The sequence below is a fragment of the Vicia villosa genome, unplaced genomic scaffold, assembly GCF_029867415.1.
Source record: "Vicia villosa cultivar HV-30 ecotype Madison, WI unplaced genomic scaffold, Vvil1.0 ctg.001498F_1_1, whole genome shotgun sequence".
In the NCBI taxonomy this organism is placed as follows: domain Eukaryota; kingdom Viridiplantae; phylum Streptophyta; class Magnoliopsida; order Fabales; family Fabaceae; genus Vicia; species Vicia villosa.
In genome coordinates this window covers 433,443-450,282 of record NW_026705641.1, presented here as the reverse complement: position 1 = coordinate 450,282, position 16,840 = coordinate 433,443, and the positions used below count along the sequence as shown (strand labels likewise).

Genomic DNA, 16,840 nt, shown 5'->3' with positions numbered 1-16,840 from the left:
AGACTTATGTGCTTAGAATTTCCATTATACACATCGTTGTATGCTCTAGCTAAAACGGCTTGACTATCGAAATATATCAACATCTTTGAAATATTGTGGTTAGCCAATAGAACTTCCAACATAAGGTCCCTCAATCATTTAGCTTCTTGACCAGTGGAAGAAAGAGCCATGAACTTTGATTCCATAGTTGAGAGAGTACTACACGTTTGTTTCTTGCTCTTCCAAGATATTTCACCCATTGCTGGTGTAAATATCCATCCAATTGTAGATTTTATTAGAACAAGATTTGGTTCTGCAATACGTCTCTGAGTTTTGATGATAACAATGTATATGAATAATTTTTTTATACTAACATTTGTGATTGTTGAGTACTTAACAAACAGGTTTGATTTTGAGGAGAAGGCGTGGCCAAAACATCAGAAGCCATTATGTTATATTTTCGCGCTACAAGGTTCTGCTGATCAGTAGCAACAACTTAAGAAGCAGAAGCATCTGAAGTAATCACTCTGATAGAAGTTCTGAAGAAACCAGTTTTGAAGACTAAGTGCTGAAAGACTCTGAAGATCTGGTTCTGAAGACCTTGAAGACTTGAAGTTCTGAAGACTCAAGTTTCTGAAGACAAAAGGATTTCGATGACCAAATGCTGAAGACTCTGAAGACGTGGTTCTGAAGACTCTGAAGACTTGAAGTTCTGAAGAATTCAAAGTTCATTCTTTTTCTTCCAACTCATGCTGTGAGCCTCTGAAGTTCAAGAAGAAAAATTTAACGTTATACTGTAGTACAGAAATACAAGGTACATGCAAATGTTTTGCTCCGCTCCAAGAAAAGGAAAAACGTTGTGTACTATCTTGTCTCCCACTACAAGCAAGCCACCAACATTCTGCAAGATTCAGAATTCGCCCTCTAACGGTTATATTATTTTATTGGTTATAAAAGGATTTGAAGACTCACAGAAGAATCCGAACTTCTAAGAACACACTCACACTGTATAGATTGTTAATAGCTTCATTTTTCTTTTAGTTAAGATTTGAAAAAGAAATTTTACATCCTGCTTGTGTAGAAGCATTTATATTGTAAAAAACCGTGATCAAAGGTTGTTTGATCGTTCCTTGAGAGACCGAGTGAAGGCCAGCTGTCTCAATAAGTCTAGGACTAGAGAGTCTTAGAGGTTGTTAGTCACAGGGGTTGTCTGTGCAGGTTGTTAGTCACAGAGGTTGCATGTGCAGGTCGTTAGTCACAGGGGTTGTCTGTGCAAACGTTAGTCATCGGCTGTTGTCCGTGCGATTATAATCGGTTTGGTTATAGTGGATTAAGTCCTCAATTGAGAGAGGAAAAATCACCTTGGAAGGGTGGATTGGACTAGCTTGAGGGTTTCTCAAGTGAACCAGTATAAAAATAACTTGTTCTTTCCTTTCTGCATCTTTTAGTTATTATCAATAGTAAGGAACTTGTTGTTTCAAGGAAAGGGGAAATGTTTTATAAAAAGCTTTGTGTTTTAAAAACCTATTCAACCCCCACCCCATTTCTAGTATTTTTCACACCTTCAGATTTATGATCTCCAACACCCAATATCCAACTTGCATTGGTGTATCCTTCTAGTATGGCATGAAACATACCATTATTAAGGCCAGGATTTTTTGTTTTCAAAAGATAATTTAAAATCCTAGTGGTGGTCTTCCAATGCTCATCATTTGGATTAATAATAAATTTAATCATTTTACTAACTGCAAATGCTATGTCGAATCTGGGTACATTGCATCAAATACATTATACAACTAATTGCACTTGGATATTCCAATTGAATCATAGCTCTTCCATCATTCTTTTGAAGCTTGACACTAGGATCAAATTGAATATTCACTTCCTTGAAACGTAAGTGTTTGAACTTATCAAGCATTTTCTCAACATAGTGTGTTTGACTAAGTTCATAATCGTCACTGTTTCTCTTTACCTTGATCCACAAAATAGTGTCAACTATTCCAAGATTTTTCTTCTTGAATGTGGAAGTTAGAAAAATCTTTTTTTCTAAAATTCTATTCATCTCGGTTCTAATGATCAACATGTCATCAACATAGAGACAAAAGAATATCAAAATTTTCTCACATTCTTTTGTGTACAAACATTTGTCACAAGAATTAGAAAAAAATACATTTGAAAATATTATAGAGTCAAACTTTTGATGTCATTGTTTCGATGCTTGTATAATCCATACAAGGATTTGACAAGCTTGCGCACCTTTTGTTCATTTCCGGGAAGCATATAACCTTATGGTTTCTCCATGTAGATATCCTAATTGAGATCTTCATTCAGGAATTTTGGTTTAACATCCATTTGATAAGCTATAAGGTCATGCAAAGAAGCTAATGAAAATAATACTCTAAATATTGTCGACCTTGCTACTGGTACATATCTATCGAAATAATCAACACCTTCTTTTTGTCTAAATCCCTTTGCTAATAATCTAGCCTTGAGGTATTTAATGTACCATCACTATGATACTTCTTTTTAAATGCCCACTTGCATTCAATGGGTCTTGATTCCTTAGGTAGATCATAAAGCTCCCAAATGTGGGTTGGCATCATGGAATCTATTTCTTTTTGGATAACATCATTCCAAAATAAAGAGTCCATTGAAACCATTGCTTCCTTATAAGTTTTAGGGTCATATTCCACTTGAAGAATAATATGAATTTTATAAAAAAAAATCACTATTTCCTTCGGCAATATAGTAGGAAATAAGTAGAGAATCGATTTTGTTCGGTCCTAGATCCTTACTCTTTTGGACTCTCTTGCTTATCCTATGTTTGGGTTGTGTTTCAATAATTTGTAAAGATTTTTCGGGTTGTGTTTTAACAATATGTGAAGAACCTTCCTCACAAGATTCTTCATTTGTGGGAATCTCATATTTCTTATCCTTTGTAACAAAGTTCTCAAAGAATTCCACATCTCGGGATTCAATAATTACATTATACACCAAATTTAAAAGTCTATGTGCTTTACTAATAGGTGCATATCGTACAAAAAGGATATTTGATCCATTTAGGAACCAACTTAGTCCATTCAGGATCCGCGTTCTTACAATAGGCTACACACTCCACACTCTAAAGTAACCCACATTTGGCGATTTGCATTTCCATACCTCATTTGGAGAAATAACAGTTTTCTTTAAAGGAATTATATTCATTATATGACAAACAGATAATAAAGTTTCGCCCATAAATTAAATGAAAATTCAGAATGCATTAACATAAAACTTATCATTTCTTGATAAGTTCGATTATTTCTTTCAGCTAGACCATTTTGTTGAGGTGTCTGAGGTGCGAAACATTCTTGTTTAATACCATATTCTTCTTAATATGCATTCAATTATGTAGAAAAATATTCACCACTCCTATCAATTCTAAGGACTTTAATACTTCTATATAATTGATTTTCAACTTTTATTTTATAAATTTTAAATACATTTAAAGCATCATCTTTATGCTTTAAAATATATACATTTAAAATATATGCATGTGTGAACCTAAATCAATCATTAATAAAAATAATGAAATATCTATTTCCCCACGGGCTAACATGCCATTAAACTCACACAAATCTGAATTCAAAAGGTCAAGCAAGTTGGTATTTCTTTCTACACTATGGAAAGGTTTCTTAATCATCTTTGATTTAACGCATATTTCACACTTTTTTCGAAATTATTAACATCACATAAAACTAAACCTGATTTAGTTAATCTTTTCATAGTGCTAATACCTATATAGGCTAGTCTACTATGCCATATAAAAACAGACTTAATCATATAAACAAAATAGAAACTTTATTTATAATATTGTTAATAGTAGAAAGCTTAACCATTCCCTCAACGGAATAACATTTTCCCACAAGTACAATGTTATGGGTAAAGATTAACTTGCTAATTCTTACACAAATCTAATATACTATTTTTCCAAGAGATTCTCGATATATATATATATATATATATATATATATATATATATATATATATATATATATATATATATATATATATATATATATATATATGTATATATTAAAATATATGAAATGATAATATACAAAATAATTTTTTAAAAGTAAAGATTCATAATTTTAATTTTTAATTTTTTAAAATCTAATTTATGTTTAGCCTAATTAATTAGATTTTTTGTTTTGAAAATTAATATTTATAAAATCCCAAATCTTAGGGGAATGTAGTATTCTAACTTTGTTTTAATAATCAAATTATATTAAAGAAGTGCAAGGGGTACTCAAGCCCAAATAATTACAATGTTAAAAAGTTATGGGGACTTTTACACCAATCGTAATAACATACACCCCCTCTGTATAACTCATATGAGAAGCCATAAACAAGAGATCAATTTAATATATGACACAACATCGTCTACAGAGCTAATAGTATTATTAAACATGATATTATTTCTCGACTATCACAAACACTAAATAGTCACCAGCCAAATCACCCATATTATTTATTTTCTAATTTTACTTCACAGATCAAAGATAAAGTTTAGAAAACTTAAGTTGCAATCGTCAAATAGCACCTCCTCCATATCCATCCATACATAAATCTTCTCCCAAACATTCACACTAAACTTGCAATGGAAAAACAAGTGAATGAATGTTTCACTAACTTCAAAACAAATAAAACAAACCTTATCATGAGAATTGATCAAAGTCCCTCTTGTTGTAAATTTATCCCGGAAAGAAATTCTACTAAGCATCATCCTTCAAGCAAAAATTTTGATCTTAGACGACACATTTGTTCTCCAAACTCTCAAGACAACTTCTAGAGTAACATTATCACACGGATCATCCGCCTCCGCTGCATACAGTCCGTCATAACAACTTTTTACTGAGTAGGATTCATCTAAGCTAGGAGTCCAAATAATCTTGTTTGAAACAACAGGCGTGATGGCAATAGGGATGGCAACGGTTAGGGTCGGGTGCGAGTTTCACACTACCCAAACTCGCACCCGAAATCACCATTCGAACCCGAACCCAAAGACTATTCGGGTGGCAAAATAACACTCACGCTCACACCCGTTGGGTTCGGGTTTTTTCACTCAAACTCGAACCCGCAGCAAAAAACACAAAAAAACACAACAACAACATTGAAATTTGAAACACAAGAATTCCATCAAGGTCTCTCAAAGAAATTACAATTAAAATTAAGGTCTTAACATAGTCTCCAAGGAAATTCAATCACAAACATCTTAACATAGTCTTCAACATCTTAACATTACAATTAAAATTAAAGTCCACAATCAAATTACAACTTTCCAACAGCAACAAAGTAACATAGTCCCCAAGGAAATTCAATCACAAGAATTCCATAAGCAAGCTCTCTCAAATAGTCATGTCTGTTTTATTCACATTACGTAAATGTTTATTAATCATTGAGAATAAGAATAATGTAGATATTAGTGTTATGAAATCTCAACAAGTGTTGCATTAAGAATGTTACAATAATAAAGCACCATTAGTTGAAAAAAAACCCTGCCAAATTATATTCATTGTTTAATCTGATGAAAATTTTACAACTTATGACATCTACTTTCTATGGATTTATGTAATCATGATTTGCTTAAAATTAAAAGGTTTAAGACTGACACGTTCATTTGATTAAATAGAATCAGGCAATTTGAGTGTGAGTTCAAAATGAAAACCGCTAACATTAGCTATTCAAATTAATAAATTGGAATCTATAACTATCCGTATCTTCATTCACCACACCAATATCACTTCAACTCAATTCAACATAGCTAGCAGCAAAACATATAATTATACCCTAGTACTAGTAGTAACAAGTTGGTACTGATGTAAAATACTTGCATTCTCTCCAACTTATGTATTATTCACATTTTACATTTTTTCAACAAAATGTCACTTATACATACTCAATATATCAATCAATTTTAAAAAAGGTATATTAATCATTTAATATATCTATGATCTTAAATTGTTGCTACCAAGTGCCAACAATGTTGAAGTCACATAAAGTGACAAAATTCATATAAATCTTCCATTTAAAAGAACATCCAACAACTGAAATATTATGTAAAAGAACATCCAACAATTGATAAAAAGATGTTTCTATGCGGTTGAGGGAGATATGAATTTTGAAGATAGAAACAACAATACTCACCATGTTAAAGCATATAAACAACAACTTCTAATCTTCAAAATGGTAACCCAAAAAACTTTCCATCAATTTAGTTGTTTTAAGAACTAAATTGAAATTAAACAAAACACCAAATCTTAAAACTTTTACACCAAATGAAGTACAAAATACATCCATTTCATTCAACACGGTAGCAATTTCTTCTGCGACTCTAAGTCTAATCTGTTGATAATCATTGAGCAAATCATAACACATCTCTTTGATTCTACTAACTTGTGCACTTGAATCTTGACCATACAACTTAGGAAATCATAGATTAAGTACAACCATCTTCTTCCTAAGATCCAAAACTGCAGCAACTCTCATCAGAACTAAACACTGCACTAAACAAATACATTAAATGTTGTTCTTGGAGGTTTTGCAACCTAGTGAGATGTGTGCAGCTAAAGGAAAAATCAAGAATTGCATTTGCTTATCTTAGTTACTAGATCTAAGTTTTTCGTATTTGTGATTATCATCTGTTTTAAAAGACACTGTAAATTTTCTAGTAGTGGATGATTCAACAATTTCCTATGGCTTGCCATTGGAGGCTGGATTTAGTGCAAGCGAGGACGATGCACTAACCCAGTATAAATCTTGATTTACATTTTCTCAATACCTCTCTCTTTTAATTTTGTATATAATTCACATGTTATTAGGTTTTATTTAATTTCTAGTTTGCATGTGTTGTTCATAGAGATTAATGTTTAAGCTTAGATATGTGTTAGATCTATTATACAAAACATTTCTTTTGGTAATTATTATGGAAAATAGTCATTCTAAATTGTTGTGTCAATTAATCAGATTCTATTCAAACATATTTGTTTGAATCTAATTGGATTAATGACCATATTATTAATTAATTGATTAATTATCATCTTATTATCATTGAATTCATATGTACATCAATTTGATTGCGTACTCTCTTTTAAAATGCTTTTTGAACTTCCACTCCTACACTTATTTAACTCTAATTTTGATAACAATTTTTGTTAGGGAAAGATTTATTCAACCCCTTCTAAATCATTCTACACCCATATTCAAACCAACAGTCATTTATACTATGCCATCTTTATATAATAATACAAATACGATCGTGCTCTCACTAACCTTGTAGACACAATGATCATCTCCATTTTGATAGTTTCATCAAAATGAAGATTCCAACTTTTAAAAGCATTCTTCAATCCAAATATTGATAGATGTAACTTGCATATCTTCTTTACTTCTTCTGGAATGTCAAATCTTTTAAGTTGTGTCATATACACATTTTCAATTCCAATTAAGAAAAGAAGTCATGACATCCATCTCCATATTTCATAATAATGATATGCAATGATATAAAGTAAAATTTGAACATATTTGATAGTTGCAAATGGTGAATGGTTTCATCATATTCTATACGAATTTTCTTATAACCATTAACAATCAATCGTGCTTTATACGTATAATCGTGCATTGAGTATGATGCTCTTTCACAACTTCTTGCGTTTCTCGCTCTTCTTCCTTAATAGGTGTGTCACTACTTTGTGATTATTTAATTTATCCAAGCTCTAGTTTTTTTCATTGATTCTTTTGGAAATAAAGTCCTTTTTGAGAAATACACTAATTTGAGCGACAAACGTTTTTCCCTCATAATATTTTTAGAAGTAATTCCCTCTTGTGTTTTTTAATATGCCCTGCAACTAATCATTTATTAGATTTTGGTGTGTGTGTGTGTGTGTGTGTATATATATATATATATATATATATATATATATATATATATATATATATACCGGTTATCAAACCAGTGAAGATAACTGAGTATTGGTCAAATTACTAGATTACAGGTCGAATCACATAGCTAATGAAACTGAATTAAACCAAAAAATTTGGTTGAATACAAGCGACAAACGTTTTTCCCTCGAAATATTTGTAGAAGTAATCCCCTATTGTTTCTTTAGGATACCCCATAACGAAGTATTTTATATATATATATATATATATATATATATATATATATATATATATATATATATATATATATATATATATATATATATATATATCATTGGTTCATTGGTTGGATCAATGTGTATTGGTCGAACCACATAACTAAATCAGATTAAATCGAATAATTCGGTTGAATAAATCGATCTCTATAAAAAATTATATAGTTATTAAACCAATCGAATCAGATGACTCTATCTCTAAAAAATTATGACACTTACGAAATTTTAAAATATTATAATTTTACAAATTCATTATTTAAATTTTAATCATAGTCACCACACATAATAAAATAACATAAAATATAATTCTAAATAAAATTTAAATAAAGTCTAATTGCAACAAAAATAAAATAACAAAATAATAATAGTTTCTAATAAATTTAAATTCACATTCACTTGTATTTTAATTTTATTTTATTTTAAATAACAAAGTCCACCGTTATATATATATATATATATATATATATATATATATATATATATATATATATATATATATATATATATATATATATATATATATATTGAATTTCTTCCCTACATTTTTTTTTAGCTTTTTTCACCATCGATATAGTCCGATTCAATGTTCATTTCATATATCAAGTAATTTTAATCTCCTTCCGATCAAAGTTGTAAAAGATCGAACCATGATTTTTTCTACCAATTTTTTTTTCCACTTTTGAAATGAACTATTAAGATTATAATATGTATTATTAATTAATATCTCTGACTTTAATTAAACCGAGCATTTTAAGTCGATCGTGGTAGATAGAATAATTCAATCATAAGCAGTCACATCTTTAGAAAAAGACAAGTTGAATTTGGAAGCCTTCAAAATGAACAAGATAAAGATAACTTCTGTGAAAATATGAGTCATATTCCATCATTTAGTAGGTGAATGAATAGAGTGTGAATTTTAATTTTTTTTAACAAAAGGTAAATAGAGTGTGAATAAATAACACTTAATCAACATACTATAAAAAGCATTTAACTTAACATTTGTATGAACGTACAAGGTCACACCAAATGCACGTGCACTATAGATTATACGTGATATATTTCTCCGGGATTTTTTTTAATTTTTTTTATGGTTTTTCTTTTTCAATTTCAATATTAAATATTTAACTGGAATAAATGATTCATATGTTTCATTTTTTTTAAAAATAACTCTTATAGTTTAACATATTTTAATTTAAATTTTTTAAAACAAATTTAAAATAAAAAGTTAGTTTAAATATTTTTCCTAAAATATTATTTTAGATATTTCAAAGAATCACGTTAAATTTTAAACTATTTTAAATAATTTTTCTTAAAAACTATTTTTAAATATATTTTTTTGAAAAATTTATAATTTATCTATTATTATGTATTATGTTATTTGATATAAAAAAAATTAATCAATTTATAAATGATGAGTTTAAAAAAACTTTTAATATTTAAAAAAATGTATTTATACTAATTATTTTAAAAAATAAAAAATAAATATTTTTAAGCTAAAAGTGGCAGATTCAAAATTTATGCACGATAAACTGACTTTGTAATTGATAGTTTTATATGTATTTGATTGAAGGGGCAAATACCTTTGATTCTCTTTCCTAAAATATATAATGTTGATCCTATTGAGTTTTTTAGACGTATTGCTTTAGCTAACTTTAAGTTTAAAATCATCTCTAAAGTTATTGTAGATACTTTCTCCAATTATGTCAACATTCATATCCAAGGAGTAAAAACGTTTTGTTCAAGGGAGACGTATCAACGATTGTATTGGGCTTACTTATAAAGTTGTTTACTTGATGCACAAGAAATCATATGGTGGTAATCTGGTTATGAAAGTGGACATTAAAAAGGCTTTTGACTATATTAACGGGTTATTCCTGATGCAAGTTCTTAAGCATTTTGGCTTTAATGATAATTTTAACAACTAGATTTGGACCATCCTTAATTCTTCTAAGATTTCGGTTTCTTTCAATGGAAAATTTCATGGGTTCTTTGAATGTGGCAGAGGAGTGAGCCAAGGTGATCCTCTTTCTCCTCTCATTTTTTGCATTGCTGAAGAAGTCCTTAGCAGGAGCCTAACTAACCTAGTCAATTTGAATAAAATCAAGCTTATCCCTGACCCTAGAGGTTTTGAAATGCCATCTCACTACTTATTTGCCGATGATGTCATGTTGTTTTATAGAGGTGATAAAGGCACCATAGCTTTTCTTATTAACCTGTTATGTAGATATGTTATTTCTTCAGGTCAAATGGTGAATCCCCAAAAATCTCACATCTTTAATATTTCTATTATTGAGGCTAGGCTCCACCATATTTCTAATTAGTTGAGGTTTAAGATAGGGCGTCTTCCCTTTTCTTATTTGGGTGTTCCTATCTTTAAGGGTAAACCTAAAGCTATGCATCTTATACATATCCTTGACAAAGTTAAATATAAGTTAACTAAGTGGAATGGTTCTCTTCTTAGTTTTGTTGGTTGAATTCAATTGGTTAAATCCTCTACCGCTTATATGCTTGTTCACAGCTTCACTATTTATTCCTTGCCCAGATCTCTGATTAAATAATTGGAGAGAAGCATTAAGAATTTCATTTGGTCATGAGATATCAGTAAAACTAAGCTTGTTACTATGGCTTGGGCTAAGGTGTGCAAACCTCTAGAGCATGGTGGTTTAGGTCTTAGGTCCATTTCCACCTTCAATGAAGCTTTCAACATAAAATTATGTCAGGATCTTTTAAGATGTTTTGAAAATTGGGCTCTCTTGTTAAAAGCTAGAATTCTTAGAAAAGGCATTCATACCAAATACCACATTACTTCTTCTACTTGAAACAGTATTAAAAGTGAGAGGATTGTGTTGCTTCAAACACAAGAATTATTTTGGGAAATAGTTGCAATACAAACTTTTGGCTTGATTCTTGGTGTGGTCCTCCCCTTGTGAATCTCATTCAAGACCATGATGATATCAACACAAATATTCTAGTTTCTTATTTCTTACATATTTCTTCTTGGAATTTTCCTATTCATATAACCAACAAGATTCCTAATTTGTTTTTGACTGCAGGTCAAGGTACTATCCCTTTGGATAAAATTACAGATAGCAAAGTTTGGATTCACTCTAGCTTTGGTGATCTGACTCTAAAAGATGGTTTCATCTTCAAGTCCAAAACCTGTTTGCCTCTTATGTGGGCTAAGCATATTTAGAATGTTGATATTCCCCCTTCCAAGGCTTTCATTGTCTGAAGGCTCTTTCACAATCGATTGCCAACATGATAATGTCTTGTTGCATGGTTGTCACATCCCTTCAATGTGCAGCCTTTGCAAGTCTCATCATGAAACATCAAAGCATTTTTTATTTTTTTGTCCTTTTACTTTGCATATTAGGCTATGGTTTTCAATATGATAAAGTTTCCCCATGTGTCTAACATTTTAAGTGTTCTTCCTCAATTCATGTTGAGCTTTCTGAGGTTATTAAAGCCAATGATCCTAAATTTGTTCCTTAGAATATTAGGACCATTTGGCTAATAATTGTTTTGTCAAAATTAGACATTTAAGATTTCATTTATCTCACATATATAGAGAAGAACCAATGTGCGAATCTGTTAGCATATTTGACTATCAATTCTAGTTTGCCTCTGTCTTGGGATAATCCTCTGGAGGCCCTGATTCCTTTAGTTTTTCGTAACAAATTAGGACTTTCTTTTGGTCTAATCCCCCTCTTTTGTATTTTTCTTCTTCTTTAAATATATGGTTCTTTAGTTATTTAAAAACATCTGAAGAGGCATTATTACTCTTATTTATTTTTAAATTGTAAAACTTTGGTTAAACTATTTAATTTAAATTCACAAATTTAAAAAAAAAAATGAAAATTATAAAAAAAAAACCAATATATTGTCAATCAACACTCAATCCATCTCCCATTATTAATTCAATTACCACTTACCATCATTTCACCCGCATCAAACTACCACTCTAACCATCATCAACGATCATTTTGACTAACCATCATTAACGATCATTTTGACTACCGTCAACTACCGCCGTCTAGAGTCACTTTTATTAAAATTACTAGTACTAATTCATCTTTTAATTAATAAATTTATGATTACTTCTCAAAAAATAAAAACAATTATCCGAAGCTCTCAAGGGTTAAATCTCAAGTCTAGTTCTCACCCCATTAATTGTATAGAATCTCGGTCCCATTAGAAGGTAGAGAAAGATACTCTTATAATAATAGAGCCTATAAATAACCTACAGGCCGAAATAATAACAATGATATAAAAACCATTTGAATAATTAATTAACTCATTCTCATTCATATTATAATTATAATTTTGAGTGGGCCATATAGAGTCCATGTTTCGTATAAATATCAGTATTCAATCTTCCTTTGCATCACCAAAATATTAACTGATCACTAAGAGCTTCAATTTAAGCCACAAGAGCTTCTTCCTCTTCACAAAATCATCCTCTCTCTCTCACTTTACTTACTCCTTCACTCAATCTCCACGTTTTTTCTTATATTGACGGTACGTACACATAAATACACCTGTATTAATTAGATCCTCAAATAAATATAGTGTGGTCCATGTAAATTAACACTACTGTTAAAATAATTCATTATTACTATACTTTACTAGATTAAAAATATCCCCTGCTTTAGCTTCTATGCTTTGATAAATATCAAAGTAAATATCTTAGCTTCAACTCCTTCATATAAGTGTTAAATATTGCTTAAAGAATAAGCAAGTTTGTGTTAGCACTTTCCTCATCTCACTTATTATATTCTCCTAGTATTTAGTTGTGATTTTTTTACAATATAAATTTTTTGATAATTTTAAGAGTGTAACAAAGTTATACCCTTTCAACTTTATGCCTAATGATGTTACGATTACAAAACAAATTTTATCACTATCAAATTAGTACCTATATTCTCTTCACGCAATTGCAGAGAGTAATCTCTCGCGCTAAAGAGAATTACTAAATAAATATAATTATAATTTTGAAAAAAATTTACACTGATATTTTTTAAAATTTATTAAAATAACATTGATACTCTATTTAATTTTTAAATATGCACTAATTTTTTTAAGTTAACATAACAACAAATATTAGTGACAGAAAAAAACTGTAAGAATATATGATATTTACCTATAATTTTTTTATCTTTGACTAAAAACTTTTGTTGTATATATTAGTTTAAGAAAAACTAATACATATTTTAAAAATAAGGAAATTGTCAATATTATTTTAAACGGTTTTAAGTGAGATGAGTAATTTTTCCTAATTTTAAAAAAGATATTAATATGAAACTTTTGTAACAATTGTTTGTAAATTAGTGTCCCATTATGAGATGTTAAAGCTATAGTGCAACTGATGATTTTATATATATATGATATGATGGTGACTAATTAAACATATAAAATATTATTTGGTCAACTTGCAGAAGAAAAATGATTATCCCAGTGGCAGCAACATCATCCTCTGCCTGCAAACAAGAACTGCCTCTAATAAATTTCCAAAAGGGACTCACCAAAATGGAGTCATTATTTCACAATCGAAACAAAGATAAGGTGGTAGTAATAATGGGGGCCACAGGTACTGGAAAGACCAAATTAGCCATAGATTTGGCCAAACATTTTCAACCATCTGAAATTGTTAATTCAGATAAAATACAAGTTTATAAAGGTCTTGACATAACAACAAATAAGGTCACAGAAGAAGAATGTGATGGGGTCCCACATCATCTCTTGGGTTTATTTGATCCTACAACAAATTTCACTGCCAATGATTTTTGTTACCATGCTTGTTCAGCTATTGATTCAATTGTGCAAAAAGATGGGTTGCCTATTATTGCTGGTGGTTCAAACTCTTATTTAGATGCCTTGGTGAATCATTGTACTGAATTTAGGTTAAGGTATGAGTGTTGTTTTCTTTGGGTTGATGTTGCACTTCCGGTCCTTCATTCTTCGCTTCAATCGCGCGTTGATCGTATGATTGAAGCTGGTCAAGTAGATGAAGTTCGTGAATTTTTTGACCCGTTGGGTGATTATACAAAAGGGATCCGAAGAGCTATTGGAGTGCCTGAATTTCATGATTTTCTTATGGCGGAAGCAAATTCAGCGGATGAGAGAATTAAGAAGAAGCTTCTTGAAGCTGCTATTGCTAGGGTTAAGATTAATAATTGCACTCTTGCAAATCGACAACGTCAAAAGATTCAACGGTTAAATGGAATGTGGAAAAGGAGCATGCATCGTCTTGATGCCACTGAAACTGTTATTAGAAGTGGAACACTGGCTCGTAAGGAAGCATGGGAAGATCACGTACTCTCAAAGAGTCTTGTGATCCTTTACAACTTCCTTTACGGTGAAACACATGTTCGCTCAAAAAATATTTTACCTAAAAATATAATTAATTCTCTTTCTGGATCACAAACGAGACTTGCATTGTCGGGTGTTGCGGCAGCAACCCATTAAACACAACGGGACCGTGAATCATCCTACAAAGGTTGCACAATCAACATATTTGGGGCACACCATTGAATTCCACATAATTTTTGTTTTTTCTATAAATAATTTTACTTTCATTCTGGGAGATTTTATAAATATATATAATCTTTTGTTCAACTTCTTGATTGGTTATATGAGAAATGTAGTTTTTTTGTTTTCATTCTTTTGGATTATATTGGAATTGAAATACTAGAGTGTATTGCCTATAAATTATGAATTAAATATGTTAATGGAGCATAAAATATATGATTACTACTTTAATTTTTTGGCTAATGTTGTTGGCTTATATTGTAAAAGTGAATGTTAAATTTGATGCGCGGGTACTATACTTTTCAATTTTGAATGGATAATTTTTTTTTTGCTACATGAGAGAGATAAAAATCAAAGAGAGATAAAATTAATTTTGGGAGAGAAGAATATTGATTGAGTGACGAATACTAATATCTTATTTAGAGAGAATGATGTTTTTATAGTTGGAAAAATCATAACCAACTAACTATAATAGACTGGTTGTGACATTTTGCTTGTATTGTAAGTCACACTTGCAACACTTCTTAACTACCACTAAAAGAAAAATACAAAAAAAAAAATTGAATTACATTTCTAATACCATTCCTAATTTAGCTTTCATAAGCTTCTAATTCCCATTAACCCTTTGAGTCCTTCAAACCTTGATTTAAAGATTTGACTAGAATATCTGCAAATTGTAACTCAATCTTGCAATAATAATTTTTCAACCTTTCTTTGCTAACTTTGTCTTTTAGAAAATGATATCTTCTCTATATGTGTTTGCTCTTACCATGGCTTATAGATGGTTTGGTAAATTAATTTATAATTTATCGGCCACTAGGAATTTGATCTTCACAATGTCACTTACATGCAAGTCCTCCAATGGCAACTCAATGCACTATGCTTTGCAGGAAGCATAAGAGACTGCATGTGCCTCACATAATGATAAGGCTATAATTCCTTGCTTCTTTGAGATTCGTGAAATTAGAGTCACTCCATTCATAATAATTACATTGTTGTACTTTTCCTATCATTTTGATCACCACTATAATTTGATTTAGAATAACCATAAACTTTAACCTCCATTATGGTGTCGTATTGATGATGCATGAATATTCCATGATCTGTAGTGCCTCTAATGTACGTCAAGATTATCTGAGTTACAAGTAAATGACATGAACTTTGTTGCTCCTTGGACCTGCTGTCATACCCCAATTTTTGACCCTAAGATCCTATATCATTCATATCCCAATCATTAATCAAGAGCTTCACTTGGAAGTTTTGTTTGTGGTGTTGCACTCACCTCATCAATAAGAGGGACCATCAAGCATCAATGATTGTTTATCTTGTATGCATATTGTACTAACCCAAATACCAAAAATATTGCTTTGTTTCTTTGTAGGCTTTTGTTTTGTAGGTACCAAGCCAAGACATGCAATAAACAAGGCATTTTTCATATTTTGGACTGATGAAATCGATTTCCCTACTGGGTAAATCGATTTCCCTGCAGCAATCTTCAACAAAATCACATTCTGGACAACATGAAATCGATTTCCCTCCTGGGTAAATCGATTCCCCTAGTGTAGTTTGCGCCAAATTCTCTTCTGGAACAGTGTGAAATCGATTTCACTCCTGGGGAAATCGATTTCCTTAAGGCGAAATTCAAAAAAATATAAGGAGGGAAGCTTGACATCATTTTGGCACCTTTTTATTTGATCATTTTATCAATCTTCCACCTCATCAAAATTAACCCCTTCATTAAACCCACATAAACCTCATTTTACCATTTCTTACCCTTTAAATTCCATTTAAAAACCAATTAACCACAAATTAATTACCAAACACCAAAAGACCAAACTACCACTACTCTTGCTCCAATTCTATAAATAGAGACCTCTACTCTCTCATTTCTCAAGCTTTGAGAGCCAACAAACCCCTTGCAATTTCTCTCCTCATCCCTACCAAATTCACCAAAGCTCTTTGTTCTTTCATAAAGTTTGTGAGTCACACCTTGAACCTCACAAACTTTGAGCTAAGCCACATTTCATTTCACTCTTTTTCTTCAATTGTTGAGAGATCAAGATTTGTGTTGGTGATTATTGAAGTGGATCTAAGTTTTGTTCAAGAATTGGTAATTTTCATCATCCTTTTTCATC

The 16,840-nt window shown here is 30.5% G+C and overlaps 1 protein-coding gene across 1 annotated transcript; it reads left to right on the top strand.

The window, feature by feature from the left end:
• The first annotated feature begins 12,543 nt into the window (after window positions 1-12,543).
• LOC131635479 (adenylate isopentenyltransferase 5, chloroplastic-like) lies at window positions 12,544-14,835 on the top strand. The gene is made up of 2 exons (XM_058906096.1): window positions 12,544-12,695; window positions 13,613-14,835. The coding sequence occupies exon 2, from the start codon at window positions 13,620-13,622 to the stop codon at window positions 14,640-14,642; it is 1,023 nt and encodes a 340-aa protein (XP_058762079.1). The 5' UTR covers window positions 12,544-12,695; window positions 13,613-13,619; the 3' UTR covers window positions 14,643-14,835.
• Window positions 14,836-16,840: the final 2,005 nt, after the last annotated feature.

What these genes read in the sequence shown, in the direction of transcription:
- LOC131635479 (XM_058906096.1), top strand. Translation starts at nt 13,620, where the DNA reads ATGATTATCCCAGTGGCAGCAACATCATCCTCTGCCTGCAAACAAGAA.